The sequence below is a fragment of the Poecilia latipinna genome, unplaced genomic scaffold, assembly GCF_001443285.1.
Source record: "Poecilia latipinna isolate Pla-1442-1.1 unplaced genomic scaffold, P_latipinna-1.0 Scaffold215, whole genome shotgun sequence".
Lineage (NCBI taxonomy): Eukaryota > Metazoa > Chordata > Actinopteri > Cyprinodontiformes > Poeciliidae > Poecilia > Poecilia latipinna.
Genome location: NW_015112831.1, coordinates 183,664 through 200,930, shown reverse-complemented (window position 1 = coordinate 200,930; position 17,267 = coordinate 183,664). Strand labels below are relative to the sequence as shown.

The 17,267-nt window shown below is 40.2% G+C and overlaps 1 protein-coding gene across 2 annotated transcripts in view; it reads right to left on the bottom strand.

Moving 5' to 3' along the window:
• trim9 (tripartite motif containing 9) overlaps positions 1-5,286 on the bottom strand; it is a 39,603-nt gene extending 34,317 nt beyond the window's left edge. Inside the window, exon 1 of one of the 2 annotated variants that reach the window (XM_015031696.1) lies at positions 3,810-5,286. In XM_015031696.1, coding sequence (XP_014887182.1) covers positions 3,810-4,646 — 837 coding nt within the window. In that variant the 5' untranslated portion in view covers positions 4,647-5,286. The remainder of the gene's footprint in view (positions 1-3,809) is intronic. The other variant, XM_015031695.1, reaches the window with a different exon arrangement.
• Positions 5,287-17,267: the final 11,981 nt, after the last annotated feature.

Here is a 17,267-nt window from a genome sequence, read left to right as displayed (position 1 = left end):
TCTGGTGTAAGTAAGGAGATAAATGCCCGAGGTTTTATCATCTTTGAGACCAGACACACTGTAAAGAGTCTGGGATGAACCCCTCGCGGCTCCTGGTATCTTGGAGACCTCCGTTGCTCTGTACAGCATCAAGAAGGACTCGGTTGCCATGGCGGCAGGTTGTTCAACTCTTAAACAATAAAGATAAAAGAGAGGACAGCGAAGGATGCGGACTAAAAAAAACTTGACGAAAATGTTCAGAAAGAAAGCAAAAAAGATGGGATACTAGAAATGTGTGAGTGTAGATTCATTAAGCTTCTTTGTGTAGACAACACGCTACAAACATTAGCCAGTGATGATGATGACGATGGTGATGAAAAATGCAGCAGCCCGGTAAGAAAAGCTCAGAGATCAAACAGCAGTAGCTTTGATCTGATGAAGCATGAAGGAGAAAAATAGAGGTGTCTTTGTGATGGTTTTGTTGATGTGATAAAGCCTGGAGGTGAATGCAGAGCGGGACGGTATACAGCGGTAATTAGAGGACGACACATGACAGAAACCTTGTCAGAGCACGTTGATGAACTTTACTTTCTTTCACCTCCTTCTCTCTGGTTTTAGTGTCAATATTGCCTCTGAGTGTCAATTAATAAAGTTTTTTTTTTTTTAGGAACACATGCAGGGCTCCTAAACTTTTAAAATAATATCCATAATTATCCAGACTGTTAAACACTTAAAAGTTGTCAATTCACTTATTGCATTCTTTTAAAGTCTAAATAACTTAAATCAGTAGTTTGAGCTCAAATGGCCGATTGGTTGATTGGTCGGTTACTTGGTTAGTTGGGTCTGTCAGTCAATTGATTGGTTAGTCGGTTGGTTCATTGGTTGGTGGGTTGGTCGATTGGTTAGATGTTAGTTTGGTTAGTTAGTCGGTTGGTCAGTTGGTTGGTTGTTTGATTGGTTGATGGATATCAAACTTATATCATTATCACTTTACTTTTTCAATATTTATCCAAACCTAGAACGCTTATTTCAAACTCCACAACTTCCCAGACCACATTTACTACAAATATACATGATATTCAACAGATTAACACGATCTACATGATAGAATGAGAAAAGGTTGATCTTTTGTGAGATTCAGGTGGTGAATTGAATAGCATCAATTTATATCAATGAACAATACAAAAGAACTTGGAAAAACTGTGGCAGCATCAAAGCAGCTGATTTAACCCTGATTTATGACCCAGTGTTTTAAAACTACGACGTCTGTATTTCAAACCAAACAAATGTACAAATGTGGGTAGAAAATTTGCATGAAAGTTCCTCACACAGCATCACAAAATATCACAACCTGAAAAAACCTTGGCTGAGTAAAATCTAAGTCAATACGACTCCCTGTTCCGGATTAATCCAATAGAAACCAAGTAAAAAGTCTTTTTCTTTCATATTTTTCCTCCTCAGTTCATTAAACATGTTTTCGAAGTCTGCGGTGGATGTTAATGTTCAAATAAATGTCTCCCTAAAGCTGAATTATAGAAGTATAACACAATTATTTCTTTTGAACGCCGGGCTAATCGAAAGCACCATGAATTGTTTATTTCAGCGACGTTTTCCTTCTGTTTTCCCTCATGTCATTGTGTTATTTTAATGTTACAATTCACTATCTGATAAATAATATATTACGACTCAGCTGCGCCCCCAAGCGGCCAAAAATATACATATTTTAACATGATGTTTCAAGGAGAAACAGGATGTGGTATAAAACAAAACGCAAATTCTGACAAAAATCAGGATTGTGAGGAAAAACTTGAAGCCACAATGAAACTATTTGGTAAACTGTCTCCATGTCATACTCCCAGTCCCATCAGAAATAACCAGGCGCTGCTGATGGAGGCCAAAAACAGGGTTGCATATTGGCCCCAATAGCCCTGCCGCCATTGATTAGTTTCTTAAAATACTCTGCTCCTGTTTCAGACCCGTGAAACCACGAGAGCACACGAGGTCACAGAGGCTCAGCCTCCTCTGACTTTTCCATCAGTTTTAAAATTGGACTCTCACGTCTGAAATGATGGACTCATTTCAGCTCAGTCTAGAACAGATGATAAAAATGGAGGCTGGTGAAACGTTAAACGTTCCCATTTTTTTTTTCTTTTTGGAGAAATACAGGACTCCGTTTCAAGTGTAAATAACGAGGACAGCGTTCCCGAAAGCACAGGTGATGGTGTCGAGTTTTTGTGTGAGCAGTTGCTCACGTTTTTCTGGGTTTGTCTGCATCGCTACGTGTGTGTGTGTGTGTGTGTGTGTGTGGGAGTCTGCAGTGTTTGTAGAGCGTTCCGGGGACTAAATCTGGCTCTCCGATGTTTTTTTCTTCACTGGAAAGCGGACGGCGGAGGTGAAGGGTCGACAGTGCAGAGGCGTAGATAAACGCGGTGCCCACGACGACTCCAGGGTTCCAAAATAACTCCGTTATCTACGCCAGAGGGCTGCATCTGCGCTTCACTTACAAAAGCAAGATAAGAGTGATGGCAAGGAGACCTTCCAACCTTTGTGATCTTTAAAAAAAAAATAGATATATATTTTTCAATTTATGTCACAGAGAGGTTAGAATTTTCTGTTCTCAAAGAATTAATTCCTGGAAATGTGATTCTTTTTTTCCGCCGATACACTCCTTGGGTTTCCCTAGTTCGGAGTGATGTCATCACGCTCGGGGCGCCATCTTGTTTTGTTTATTTCAACTTTGAATTCAGGTCAATTAGCAGAATGGATAATTGAAATAACGTCAGTTTTTAACATTTTTTTGTCCATTTGTAATTTTTTACTATAAGAAAAAAAGGCGAGGGCAAAACTTGATTAGTGGTAAATCTGATTTGATATTAAAAAAATGTTAAAAAAAAAACATTGAAGATTTTATATACAAGCCATATCGTCTGGCCCTAATAAAGGCTGCAGCTGAATAGAAAAGGTTTTGAAAACATCTCTCTTTTTCCACACTATCACAGCTACATGTTACAATTCTCATAGTTCTGTAATTCTGGAAATAAAATTGATTTTCTCATTTCAGGGTCCATCTTCAAAAAAAGAGAAAGAAAAAGAAAAACAAAGTCTATGCTGGAGATTTTAAAACTTAATCTAAAGGTTTAATATTCTTTGAAATGTTGACGCAAGTTCTAAGCTATTTAGCACAGCTGCGTCCATGTAGCCTTGATGATCATATTTAAACTCTTTCATAAACAACAGAGCTTGTTCTATTTTTTTTTTAATTCAAAGACAGTCGAAGATTGTACACAGCCGCCACACGTAGAATTCAAACCCACTTCCAGGTCAGAGTATTACACACGTCTCCAAAGCAACACTCACTTTCACTATCCATGTTTGATAGCTTTCACTTTTTTTGCATCGCAGCGCATCACTTCACATAATAAAATCTATTTAACTGCACGACAGAATATGTTTTGTGTGCTGCTTTAAATCATTTGCATGTTACTCAGGAGCTAATATTGGAAACAACTTTTCCTGTGCCGCCCCCTAGCTCTTGCCACCCAAAGCAAAGAGCCACATCATCCAAACCATCCATAAATCATATTTTGTACATTTACAGCTGCTGATTTGTCACCCTTTCATATAAGACTCCACATAAGCAATTATTCCCTTCTTTTCCTCAAGATAAACCTTAAACACCGCACCAGTAAAATAGAAACACAGAAACTTATTTAAAAATCACACATCAAGATCTGTTTCCTCCATTTTTTTTAAGACAGACCTGTTGCTCCGCCTAAAGCTGAAAAAACCTGTTCGCTTCAAAGAAAGCTTTCGTGTTTTTACGCACGTACCTTGTGCAGTTTCCACATCGCGCCCAGTGCTTTGACTTCGTGCGTGCCGTGCTTCCCCTCTTCCAAACACTGGTAACACACGGGCATCTTGCACTGCACGCAGTACATGCTCAGGTTCTCCAGCTCGTGCTCCGTGCAGGTGGAGATCTTACGCGGGCTCGCGCGGCGACTGATCCGGCCCTGCGCGGGGGGAACCAGGCGATGCTTGGCGAGGGGACCGCGGGGCGGGTGGCAGCGCAGGCGGCACGGGTCGCAGTAGAACACGTCGCACTGCTCGCACATCACCGTGGCCTCCTTCGGACTCTTCTCGCACAGCTGGCACTTGAGGGCGGCCGCCTTGCTCTGCTGGTACCGGTCCACCACCCCTTCCAGCACCCGGTTTTTGGGGAACCCCCGGAGCCCCCGGTCGTCCAGGATCAGGCTGCGGTGACACTGCGGACATGTGATGCAGGAGTTGCGGGGAATCGGGGGCAAGGAGGCCGGATGCGGCAGGAGGTGCTGCTGCGGACCGGGCTGGGGGACGGCCGGGGGGAAAACCCGGACTCCGTTCGGTGATTTCTGACAGGGGGTGGTCGGAGCGCTGACAAACCCCCCGTAGGACCCGTATCCGCTGTCCGCCTCGCTGTACAAACTCATTTTATCCAAATCCAAGTAATCATAATCTGAGACGCCGGACCCGGAGGCTCGGCTGCTCTGCGGGGACTCGGCTTCGGGGGTCTGCACAAGAATATTCCGCGCACACGCCAGGCAAATATTGTGGGAGCAAGGCAGTATGATGGGCTCCCGGTAAAAGGAGCCGCAAACGGGGCATTTTAACTCTTCCTCCATCTCGTCCATGGCGGATATACCGTGAGGATGGAGATCCTAGAATGACGCTCCGGTATAAAAACGAGAGCAGAGCTGTTGCTGCTGCTGATGATGATAATTGGTGCTGGCCTCCGTGAGTAAGCAGCGATCAGTTCGCGTCCTACTGCAGCTGCCAAGTGCAACCTTGACCAAAGGAGAAGCGTCGGTACTCGGGAGGCAGAAGCTCCTTCCGCCAATCAGCAAGCAGCAGCAGCTCGGAACCGAAGGCTATTGGTTGCCCGGAGGATTCCATTGAACCATTGGACATCTCGTCTGTCAACGTGAAGGTCCATTAATGAGCTTCACGAGGCGGGTAGTTAGCGCACACCCCAACTAACTTCAAACTAATAGTTTCATAGAATGGACGAAATAGAATTAAAGTAATTATTTAAAGCTAAGACAAATCAAAACACCAATAATGGCCAAGGTTTGCATCCGCTGTTCTTTACTTCATACTTAAAAAAGACACAGTTATGAATGTAGGCCTCCAGCTGTTTTATTATGTGCTATGACTTATTATTTTGTCAACAGATAAAATAATGATGCAGTCTTTACATGGTACAGGATAGAAACACTAACATGTCTATAATACAGTATAAGTTCATACTCTCAGCTACAGGTGGCTCTCAATAATACAATTCAAAAAGTGAATTTTTCAATATATTACAGGGTTTCCCCAGTGTATTATAAGCCTGGCGGGCCACCAGGCTTTACTTGTGCCACCACCAGGCTAAGCATTGCTTATTTTTTGTAAGTTTCTTTAAAATGTTTGCATTTTTTAAGACGCTATAGTTGGTGTTCAGGTATGGATCTTCTAATGGTTTAATAACACATAATTATTAAGCAAATTTTCAAATTTCCTGTCAGCTTTAAACATTTTTAACTCAAAAACACGACGGGCTGCTGCCCTATTGCCCCAACCAACAGGCTTAGCAAGTTTTCTGCGGAAAACCTATATACACTGCTCAAAAAAATAAAGGGAACACTCAAATAACACATTCTAGATCTGAATGAATGAAATATTCTCATTGAATACTTTGTTCTGTACAAAGTTGAATGTGCTGACAACAAAATCACACAAAAATCATCAATGGAAATCAAATTTATTAACCAATTGAGGCCTGGATTTGGAGCCATACACAAAATTAAAGTGAAATGTTCCCTTTATTTTTTTGAGCAGTATATATATCAAGTACAAATATGGGAGTTTTATTTCACTAAATTTGATCATTGTAACTTTCAGCCAATTAAAACACACCGTCCAGTTTTACACTATATTAGAATATTACATCCAGTCAATAAAAACTGATTTTTTCCAATACAGAATGTGGGTCCAGTCTGAAGTACTTGTCTGGAGCTCCTTTTGCATGACTTACTTAAATTACTTTTATCTCAAAAGACAATCATTTTTTCTTCTTTGTCCAGTTAAGGTGTCGTCTTTGATTTTGGGGTTTAACATGCTGACTGCCGTAGTTGCAGCCCATGATATCCTGACTACGTCTTTGTGTGGAGGCCATTAAAGCCCCAACTGCAGCTGCAGTTCATTCCTTGTAAATTTCTGCTACAGTTTGAATTGTCCATAATCAATGCTGCATTTTCATTGTTTCTGCCAAACCTTCTCATTCTGTTGTGATCCGTAGTTTTCTGTGTTTATTTTTGTTTTTTTCTGTATTTATTGTGATCCTGTTCCCTGCTAGTCTCTGCGATGCCCTGTCCTCCCTGTCTTGATTGATCCCAGCTGTGCCTCGTTCCTGTGATTACCCTCCCAGTATATTTAGTCCCCCTGTCATCTGTGTTCCTCATATATGCTATGTCGTTTGTCAGTCAGTTTTCCTCAGCTGAATTGTGAAATCCTGAGGTTGCTTGTTTCAGTTTAGAGTCTTTTATGTCAGTTGCTACCAGTATTAGCTATGTGCTAATTTGCTGCCTGATCCTGGACTCTGAGCTTCTCATCATTAAACTCATCATCATCAACTTCATCTGGGTCTCCGTGTTCATTCTCACACCATCAACCACACCCTCTGACACATTCCACTCAACTTGCCATTTGTACACCAGGATACAGAAACCCTGTGAAAGGCAAGTTATCTTAGTTGTGGTATTATTTTCTGATTTTAGTCTGTTTATCTGCCAAGAGGGAAATAGTGGGGGTTGGAATCTGTCAGTTTGTCAGTGGGTTGGGAAAATCCTTTGTTTTTGCTGAGCTCAGCGTTTATCACAATCCTCTATTTCATACCGACACAGTAAATCGCCGTAATTTTAACCCACTCCAGTTTCATCATCCTCAAAGTATTTGTCATCCTTGGATTCACTGGTGCTTTTTCTGTTTTTTTTTTGTTTGTTCTGGATCCAGCAAACATTTGCATCTTCTTTGCCTTCTGGTTGGTCAAACTAAACTGTGTTTGTGCTGGAGAACACAAATGCAGCAGAGAAATTGAACACACTGAATGTGCATGCTACTTGCACCTTCAATGAAAAAAAAAAATGCCAACAGGTTTATTTAGCTAAAAACAATTGTTTGTGTATTCACAGGGACTTTGCTGCCAGTTTTCTGTCCTCAGCCGACAGGCTCAGATGACTCTGGGAGGTTCTGCAAGTGTGTCAGGCAACAGCGAGAGATAGCCGACACGCCGGGTCTCCTCTGACTGGGTCTGCACGTGTGAACCAAGACCTAGATTAATCTGGAGCAAAAAAAAAAAACTGGTTCGCTTACAATAGGAATGAGATTTTGTTTTGACTCTATCTAAAGTCTGCTGAAGCCAGTGGATGTAAGAAGGAATAGATAGTTAATGTGATTAAAATGTCAATTTAAGGTGCATTTATTTTACAAATTTAGGATGTTTTATGGCATTTTATTAACTCTCTGAGGACTGATCAAACTTATGTGAACCAAACTCCAGACTCAATGTGGCATGACCCATAAAACCATATGAGGAGTTTGGTTTAGAGGTTTGGTGTGAATTAAGTTATGGTTTGGCTTTGGAATATACATTTACATTCAATAAGTTAGAATATGCACTCCGATAAGTCTCACTTGTCAGATTAAAAGTGCCTTTTGAAAATTAACAACCTTTAAGCAGGTTTTAAATATACTTTTCATTAAGCCCACATTTTTGTATAACAAATATAATTTTATAGTTCTTAATATTTTAATTTAAATATGTTTTCATTCCTGTCACAACAGAAACAAATACCTCTGTTAATGTGTTTCACTTTGTGATTAAGTTCCTAAAATAAATTGACTTTTCAATAACAGTCTAATTTATTGAATGGGAAGGATCAGAGTGAGGGTTTGGTATGAATGCCGTTCAAATGAATAGAAGTCAATGCAAAGTCTTAAGATGAGTAAAAATACAAACGTGTGAGTATGTGTGTGTGTGTGTTTGTGAACCAGGTTTTTATGTCCTTGTAGGGACCTAGTTAATGTTGTGAGGTTGTGGGGACCACTGCTTCTTGTGGGGACAAATCTTGGTCCACATGAAAGGAATTGCTGTTTTTGGGTTAGGAGTTAGGACTAAGGTGTTAATTGAGTTTTGGTTAGGTATATATGATGGTTAGGGTTAAGCTGTAAAAAACGAATAGAAGTCAATGTAAAGTCCCCACAAGATATGAAAACACGACTGTGTGTGTGTGTGTGTGTGTGTGTGTGTGTGTGTGTGTGTGTGTGTGTGTGTGTGTGTGTGTGCGTGCGTGCATGTGTGTACTTGTTAGCTATTCTTCATAGGACCATTTATGGCATATTTACTAACCTTCTAAAATCCAAATGTGCTTATGGGAACCAAAGTTGGGTCTTAATGTGACGAACCCCATTGTTTAAGGTCAGGGGTCAGGTTTAGAGGTAAGTTGTGAGTTAAGTTTTAGTTTAGGTTAGGGAAAATGTCTGGGTTAGGCATAAATACAGTTACTAAAATTAATGGAAGTCAATGCAAATTTCCAATATGGGTAGAAATACAAACTGGCGCGTTATCACACAAATGTCAGCTTCAAATAAGAATTTTGTCAAATTTAATTTCAAAATGTTAACTTCTACTTTCAACTGTCTTCCTTTAAAGTGTGTTAAAACAACAACTATCAGAAAATGTTATATTAGTCAGTAAGACTCTGCATGTCTCTATTTTTAACCTATTGCTTTCCTCCACTTCATGTCTGAATGTATTTACCGCCATGTTTTTCTGCTTCTGTTCACTGTTGGCAAGATCAGGGTTGTGTTTTATACATGGATGTTCTGCAGTTTCTCAAGGAGACAGGAAAGGAAATAACCCTTGCTTTTTTTTTGTTTTGTTTCTTTGCTCCCAGCGAACCCGACCATCACTGCGTCTATTTTACTGCAGGAGCAGTGACTGTAGAGGAATCTCTCTTAACTGGTGATTCAATGCAGTTGACTCATTCCCCCCTCCCCATTCAAGCGGCAAAAAATAAAGCCTCCTGCCTTCAGCCAAGCAATCACTGAAATGCATTAACACTTGGAGCTCCGAGGAGGTCATTAACAGTCTCACATTATCAAATTAATGAGACTCTGAATGCAAAAGGCAGGAGGTGTTGAACGCGCGTGTGGAGTCAGACGCTCGCTCGTTTTTCTGCAAAATGCCAGACACCCACACTGCAGCAAAGCCTCCAGTATATAAAACATGCAATATATAACATATTGCATTAATTAAAGTTTATGAAGATGTTGCATAGCATTGCTCCCTCCTGTCTAGTTCTGTCTTCTTTCAGTGTGTTCTTGGAATATTGTTCACTTTTTGAATCTGCCAGATCGCACGATGACTCAGGCTTTAGATGCTTTTGCTTCTAACTCTTATTTATTATTGAAAATAATAGAACATATAGTTGGCTGAACTGTTAATTTCCTACAAATATTGTTCTGCAAGACGATTACCAAAAAGCAAATGGGTATCTTTGCTCAGACATTCTTTTGGAAGACACTCTTAAAGGAAATTTACTCTAAATTTGTCTCCATTGAATTTCAGAAAATCAACTTAGTTGACTTTGTCAGGGAAGTGTTTGATTAAATAAATAAATAAATAAATATATATATATATATATATATATATATATATATATATATATCTGTGTGCAGTAGACAAAATAAACTATATGTAAATAAACAACTTCCTCAGGTGCATCATGAGAGATTTTTGTATCTTTGAAGACCTGAGATGTTAAATGGGTTATGGCAGAGCAACACAAAAAAGTGGATAAATATGAAGTGGTATGAAAATTATGCCTTGTTTCGAAAACTTTTTACACATAGTACGGGGTGGATTTGTTTTTAGCACCTGCTAAGTCTATACTTTGTAGAACAACTTTTGGTTGAAGGTAAGCTCTAAATCTTTTCTGAATCTCATCCGTAGACTAAAACATTTGCCTATTCTTTGAGGTAAAACAGCTCAACAACTCAGCCTGACTGGATGATAAGCAACCATGAACATCAACAAGATTCTCAATGTGAGTTAGGTCTCAAGGTCTCCAGTCTGCAACCTCTAATAAAGTTCTTCAAGTATTGTATTTCCTGCTGCTTCCATTCACTCCACAGCATTATGCTGCCACTGAGTTTTACCAAGTGAAGCGTTGGTTTTATGCCCCACACAGAGTCTCACACATAAGCCCAAATCATCCCTTTTGCTCTGGTCTGAACAGAGTGCATTTCTCCACATGTTTTCAACAAAGTTTTGCACATATTTGTAATGGAAACACAACTAGTGTGGTGGATTTCTGCAGCTCCTTTCAGTTTAGGATGTTTTCCAGTTGCAACCTAACACTGTGCTGATTAACATTTTCCACAACTGTCTCCCTGACACGTCTGTTGTATTTCCTGGCTGTAATAATGTTTTTTTGTTGTTTTTTTTCACTCACTAATGTTCTCTAACAAACCTCTGAGGCTTTCATAAGCCCAGCTGGATTCATACTGAGATTACTAAAATAAATCAATGAATCTGAATATTTTTTGCAAGGCATTTAGTTTGAAATGATGCTAATTGTTTTGAATTAAACATTAGAGCGCATTTTAAATGCCCAAATGACTACGAGAAGGCTCACCCGCATTCAGCACCACTGTTTTTTCTGTCAGATGTTGATGTTTTAAATGATTTATAAATATCTGCTGCTATAATTTAGCTTTCATCAATTCCCAAATCTGTTCAAATCAAGACTGAACGTCTGCATGAGAAAAAACAAACAAAAAACCCCAACAATCTGGATATATTTTCATTCTGCTGTGAGGGCCAAAACAGACCCAATTTATTTTTATCGCTCCTAACACATCATTCCGGCTCGGTTTAGTTCACAAACAGGATCATTCTCTTACATAAGGTGGATTTCCTTGTTTCCGAGGATGCCCATATAAGAACAACATTTCTAAAAAACTCTGCGACGGATGATGCTCTTCGCTCTGCAGGCTGGCGCAGAGAGGAAGGATGGTCGGAAGCCGTGGGAGGACAGCACCGGGTCGGTAGCGAGGCCCGGATCTCAAATAGCAAAATGTGGGAAGCACACAGTGGCACATCATTCACAGACAGACACCCACGGAGACACGGCCTCGGTGGAGCTCTTTTCAAATACATTTGTGCAACAAGCTTCCCGCCGGGAGCGAAAACTAGATGAGTAAACGCAATTTACAAAAAAAGAAAAGAAAAAGCAGATGCCCCCTTTGTAAATGGACGTGACGCAAAGCGTCTGTCGTCATCCGTGTCAGGATGTTGAGCGTCAGGTTAGCGTGGACCAGAGCTGGCATTTGGGGGTAAAGATGATTTTAGTGACGCACACAGATGCCTCTCTTCTCCTCTTTACCCGTGTGACGTTGTGGAAGGAAGCTGTACATTTGTTCTCAAACGGATTCTGACAAAGTGCCTAAACAAAAACTTCAATTGTGCGCAACCAACTTTTAAAAACAGGAGTACGTTTTGAAACGGGCGTTTGAAAGTTTCACTCTCGTCTCTCTACATACCAAAGTCTGTTGGTGGAGGCAAGAGGCCAGAAGGCGTCGAGTGGATCAAGGTTGAAACTTTGACTCATTTTGTCTGGATTGAGAAACTTGGAGTGTTTACAATTTTTGTGAGAAATCTGGGTTTCACCATTGTTTACATTTTCAGAACAAACAAGCAGAAAGAGAAAGCAAATTTAGTCTGACAGCCTAAAGATTGTAGCTAATAATGTATTAATTATGAGTCATTTCAAGGAATACTGAGTTAGACACTAGCAAGTAAAAAAGATAAAATCTCTGTCTGAATGTCCCACATGCGTCTAAACAACCAGACAAATTAGCAAGTTCATGAAATCCTAATCTTGCAGGTCTATGGAACAACATCTGCATTATAACAGAATGTTCCAGCTTAATCCAACAGATGTGCTACGATATGAAGACAGGACTGCTCTTTTTCTTCATAAGCACATATGTTTTTTTAAACTGGATTCAGGCTCGGACTCGTGTGGCCGAACGGATTCACACTCACACATTTGCAGTCAAGAAAGGAAAATATCTCAGAGAGTAAGTTAACATTTTCTTCTAGAGCGTTCACTCTGGCAACAAGACGAGATTGTTGCCAGAAGCTAAAGCGTGCCAATGAGAAGACAAAGGCCTTTTGTAGAGGGAGCTCCTGAAGATACAGAGGGCTGTGAACCTTGAACTCAGTCCAAGCAGCAACAGTGAAGCCAGGGGAATTTCAAATTAAATACATACGGTTAAATTATCTCTCTAAGATGTTTTTTGTTTTTACTCAAATTTACATAAACTATTTCAAGTGGGAAACATGCATCTTGCTGTAGGGATGCTTGGTTAAAAATCACACAAGGTAATTAGAGGCTGCAAAATAACTGAGACCGGGCCAGAAGTTCAGCAGGACAACAACACTAGACACAGAGCCATTATTTATGATGGGTGTCTGTGAAAATGTGTTTATGTAATGGACAAAAACTGAGACACGCAGTGACATTTTACAGCACAATCAAGTTACTATGTTAGCTTCAGATGTCCTAAAAAATGCTGTATATATCAAATATGATTTAAAAGAAATTTGACTTTGTAATGTAGCGCCTTTAAATTGGGTCTCTGTCACTTTAAGAAACTCCTGCTCTTCAGGAAGTCATTACAACATGGCTCCTCTATTAGCCCATTATCAACGTCTTTACCAGTGTTTCACCGAGAAGTGGCTCGCATAATGACCTCAATAGAAATGCAGTTCCACCAGGTGTTTGCTAATTGCTGCTGGCTAGTCTGAAGGAGTGGTTTGGTCACAGAGGAGGGATGCTCTGTGAGGCAGAAGCTTGAAATCTGAAGCCTGGAAGGTGGCTCTAGATTCACACCAGGCGTTTTGCACAGCTGAACGGTTGCCATGGAGATTAATGGATTCAAGGCAACACTCCAGGTGTGTTTTTGATGAGGGAATAACTGTAAAACATTATGTAAAGCTCAGAAAAGTTGATTTTACATGACACTGCCACTTAAAGCAGAACAAAAGCTTTTGGTTTGATGCTATTTTCCATTTTCAATCTTCAGATTGTTGTGTTTTGAAGAACTTCATTTTTAACGCACTTCCATTTACTGTTGAAATTTATGTGGCTTGTTTTCTGTGCTGGTGCCATGTTGCAGAACCCACCCCTTTATCTAAGACGAATTTCTCCAGTGGGAAACTCATAAAGTCACTTTGGCAGTAAATTGCAGCAAACAGCATTGGTCCATCTAAAGCCTTTTCTTTTCTTGTTTTTATATTTTCAAAAGGAAAAAAAAACATTTTATCTCCCTTTTGTTACTTTGCAATTATGCAGTAATGTGTTTCAGTTTATCACAAAAAAAAAATCCTAATGAAGTACAATAAAGTGTTACAGAACATAAACCATGGGGGGTGTGAATACTTTTGGAAGACGCGGTAAATCTAAACTTTATGTTCAGCCTTTTTCATCTCGTTGACGTTTCAAATTACGTTATTTTACGAGTTCCATTATCTGAAATTGGGAAATTTTACAGTGCAGAGGCGAGGAGGTAGTCGTAGTTCATCCAGAGCTGGGGGAAGAAAGGGGGTTGACCTCTGGGCTGACCGCTACAGCAGGCTGACCCCTCTGACCTTTTCCTAAAGACCCTCAGTTCCCATGCTGGATCTCACCATTACTAAACTTTCAGTAGGTCAGATTATTATTATTATATGTTTTGTTTCTATTTTTTTAAAACACACCTCCACCTGAAGCATGTCTCACACCGCAGCTGCTCCTCCAATTTGTTTGTTCCATTTTTGCTGCACCTGCTCCATTTTCTCTGAAGTAAACAAAGGAGTCCTCAGGCTCTTCAAACAAGCCCAGGGTGGGGGAAGTACGCTGAGAGGAGGTTAAGGCGGGGGAGGGAGATTGAATAATTTGACTGAGACATGTGAGCCACAGTGCAACAATGCTGTTAAAGGGCAAAATAAGAGAAAGGTGGGGTGGGGAACACCACGCTATCCATCCAGGAATCCGTTTCTCCACCAGACGGCAGCGCGTTCATCTTCATTTTCTTCATGCCTGCTGGTTATTAGGGGTATTTAGTCAGTAGTGGCTCTTGGAGACAAGAGGACGGGGAGAAAAAAGGTGCAGCGGGTCAATAAAACGGCATTGTTAGCTCACTGAGCTACACCAGTGACGTATTTTAATGAAGACGTATTGAACTCCTCCTGACTCATTTGGACCTACATGTCACCTAATTTGTAAACAAGAGTTCACGATTTTAGCCTGTAGTTTTAAAGGGGCGGTATTATGTGTTTTCCCGCGATTTTAGCTAAATCACGTAATTATGTCGCCTTAGTAACAGCCCTTATTAGGGCTGTTGTAAAATAATATTTTAGTAAACGAGTACTCTATCGATTATTCTGATGACTAATCGAGAACTCGGATAAAAAAATGAGAGAGAGGGAAAGAGAGAGAGAGGCAGAAGTTCCCCGACCAAAACGGGAGACTTGACAAGTATGCGTCCACAGTATTCAGTTTATCCGCTCACCTAAAGTGGACGGTGGGCTGCTAGCACTTAGCAACAACTCAGGCGGATGTGAGAGAGCTGCACAACCTGTCCTAACAAGGTGCGGTATATAATAAAACATAGATTAACGAAGCTTCGAGGCAGATAAATTTCCCTTGAGGGATTTTAATAATCGCAGTACTGAATCATACAGAAAATGCTGTCCATATCAAACATGACGTAGGAGAAATTTGACTTCACCTTGAAAACGGGTCTTGAAATTCGGTCTTTCCGAAACGACGTCACATCAACATTAACGACATTAAAGAATAATGACTTGGCAAAATAAAATTAGAGATATCTCAAATTGTAATTTTGACTGGTCAAATTTTGACCAGTCAAAATTCCTTTTCAGATATCTCCAAAATGAATCTCCAAATGAATTAGAGATGTAGCTTTTCTAATTTAAGACATCTTAAATTAACATTCTGACTAGTCAGAATGGCGTTATTGACAAAACCGAATTTATGTTGAAACGGCCTGCCATACCACGCGGAGCCTTTCTCCCGTCCGCACGTCGGTTCAGGCTGCTCACGTCACGTGAGGCGTCCAGCGCGGCTCTTCATGGACAACTGCTAATTATGGCAACTCGCAGCAAGCTGCGCCACGGAAGGCCTGTGAGCACGAAGACGCTTGGAAATAAGCATCTCGCATTCCAGCTGGAGTTTGAGATGCTTTATTGCGCTGACAACATGGCACCGAGGCAGAGAGCCAAGCCAAATCAGCAGCAAAGCAACATATTATTACAGCATTCTTTTCTCTTTTCGAGCGTTACGGGGCTGGGAGAAGGAAATCTGTAACCCTGGGTTTTATTCCACTTTTCTCAAAACAGCACAGTCAGAGCGTTGGCTCTCAGAGGAGGAAAACGTGACATTTTCCGGATCTTTTCCCGTTTTAATTGTGTTCGCGCTCGTAGCTCATGATGGGTGTATTATTTTCCATCCGTACATCTATGTATTGATTGCTTTTATCCAGTTTTCCTTGCAGTGTTGCAGAAGAGTTGCTGCCTATCAACTCTTGGCCAAGTGGTACTTGGCCAAGAGTTGCAGGCCCAGATATGAAGCAAAAAGGAGAAGCACAAACAAAGCAAACAAAAGTTGCCATGAGCGACATATTTAGAGAGTGCTGAACAACAGCCATCATAGACAGCAGTGACATCAAGGTCTACAGCTTAAAACTGTGAAGATTTACATGGTGATCAATCCAGCAAGGAGGAGGAAGGAAAATAAAATGTTCTTTTGTAGCTTGGAGACTTAGCAAACTGGGATCCTACATGTGTATTTAAAAGCCCTCAATGGCTCTCTCAGTTATGTAAGATCACTTGAAATTGACTCTCTTCTGACCTTCAAAGCACAACTCACCTGTTCAAGTTAGTCTTCACACTTTAATTGTGCAGTTATTTTGTGGTTTTGTAGCCATTTCTTTACTGTTTTATTTGTGTTTTTAATGTTGTAAAGTGTCCTCGGGTGTTTTGAAAGGCGCTGTCAAATAAAATGCGCTGTCAATAATCATCATTATTGTTATTATTATTACTTGTGACAAAGAAAAATGCTTCTACAACAATAAAACCTGTGCCTACAAATGCTCTGATTTCCCCCAGTGAGCCATCAAAGTAGCTTTACATTAGTAAGCAATGAAACGATTTTTGCAAGTCTCACTTTTCTCCGCATAATCGGTCCATGTTTGACTACACTGTAAAAGAAAGAAAAAAAAGTCTCTAATTTACGATAAAATAGCAGTAAATAAGGTAAATTAGGGACTTTTCTTTTTTAACATTGTGCTCAATGAGCTGTGGCAAGACGTCTACTGGGGACATCCACATTTCCTCCAGGTGACTTTTTGACCAAACGTGTCTTTGCTTTCCTATCAGCAAATGGCTACGCGTCAATTTGACATAAGTTTCTCTTTTTGGCAAGAAAACAATTTATTTTTTTATCAACACCATTCGACAATCTGAGACTTCAAGGTGTCAAAGTAACAGACTGGATGTCATCGTCTGTATATAAAAGAGTAAAATTAATCTTTAAGAGTGTGACTAAAGTCCTTCTGGCACCAGAAAATGCAAAATATTATTTGGAAAAACATTTAAAATGGCTGATGATGTTTTTTGTTGTTGTTCCATACTCAAAGTTTGTAGGTTTTGACTTTTATATTGTATTCAACCTCCATACTTAAACCAAAAGGTCAGATAAAAAGATACATTCAATTTTGCGCAAAAAGTCAAAAAGTTTATAATGTTAAAAATCCAAAGCGTTCATCTTCTGTGATGATGAATGTTACAAGAAAATGCTGAATTTTACCCCAATAAACTCATACGTGTTCTGGATTGTTTGTGCTTTTCAGATCCATCCTCCGAGCCTAATTTACAAACATTTCATGAAAATATAATTTTTCCATGAGTCACTTATATGAAGGGCACAGATGGTTCTGAATCCATAAGCGTGAAGCATTTGGACGGCGCTGCATTGCACTGAGATGTCAGAAAGTCAGCAGAGTTTCAGAGGACTTTCGCCATCTATCGAGCCCTTTCTGCTGCAGAGAACAGCAGATGGTGGTAGCTTTTTTTTTTTTTTTTTTTTTTTTTTTTTTAAAAAATGGGCCAAGCTGAAAAAAGGTCTCAGGGCAACTGGGCA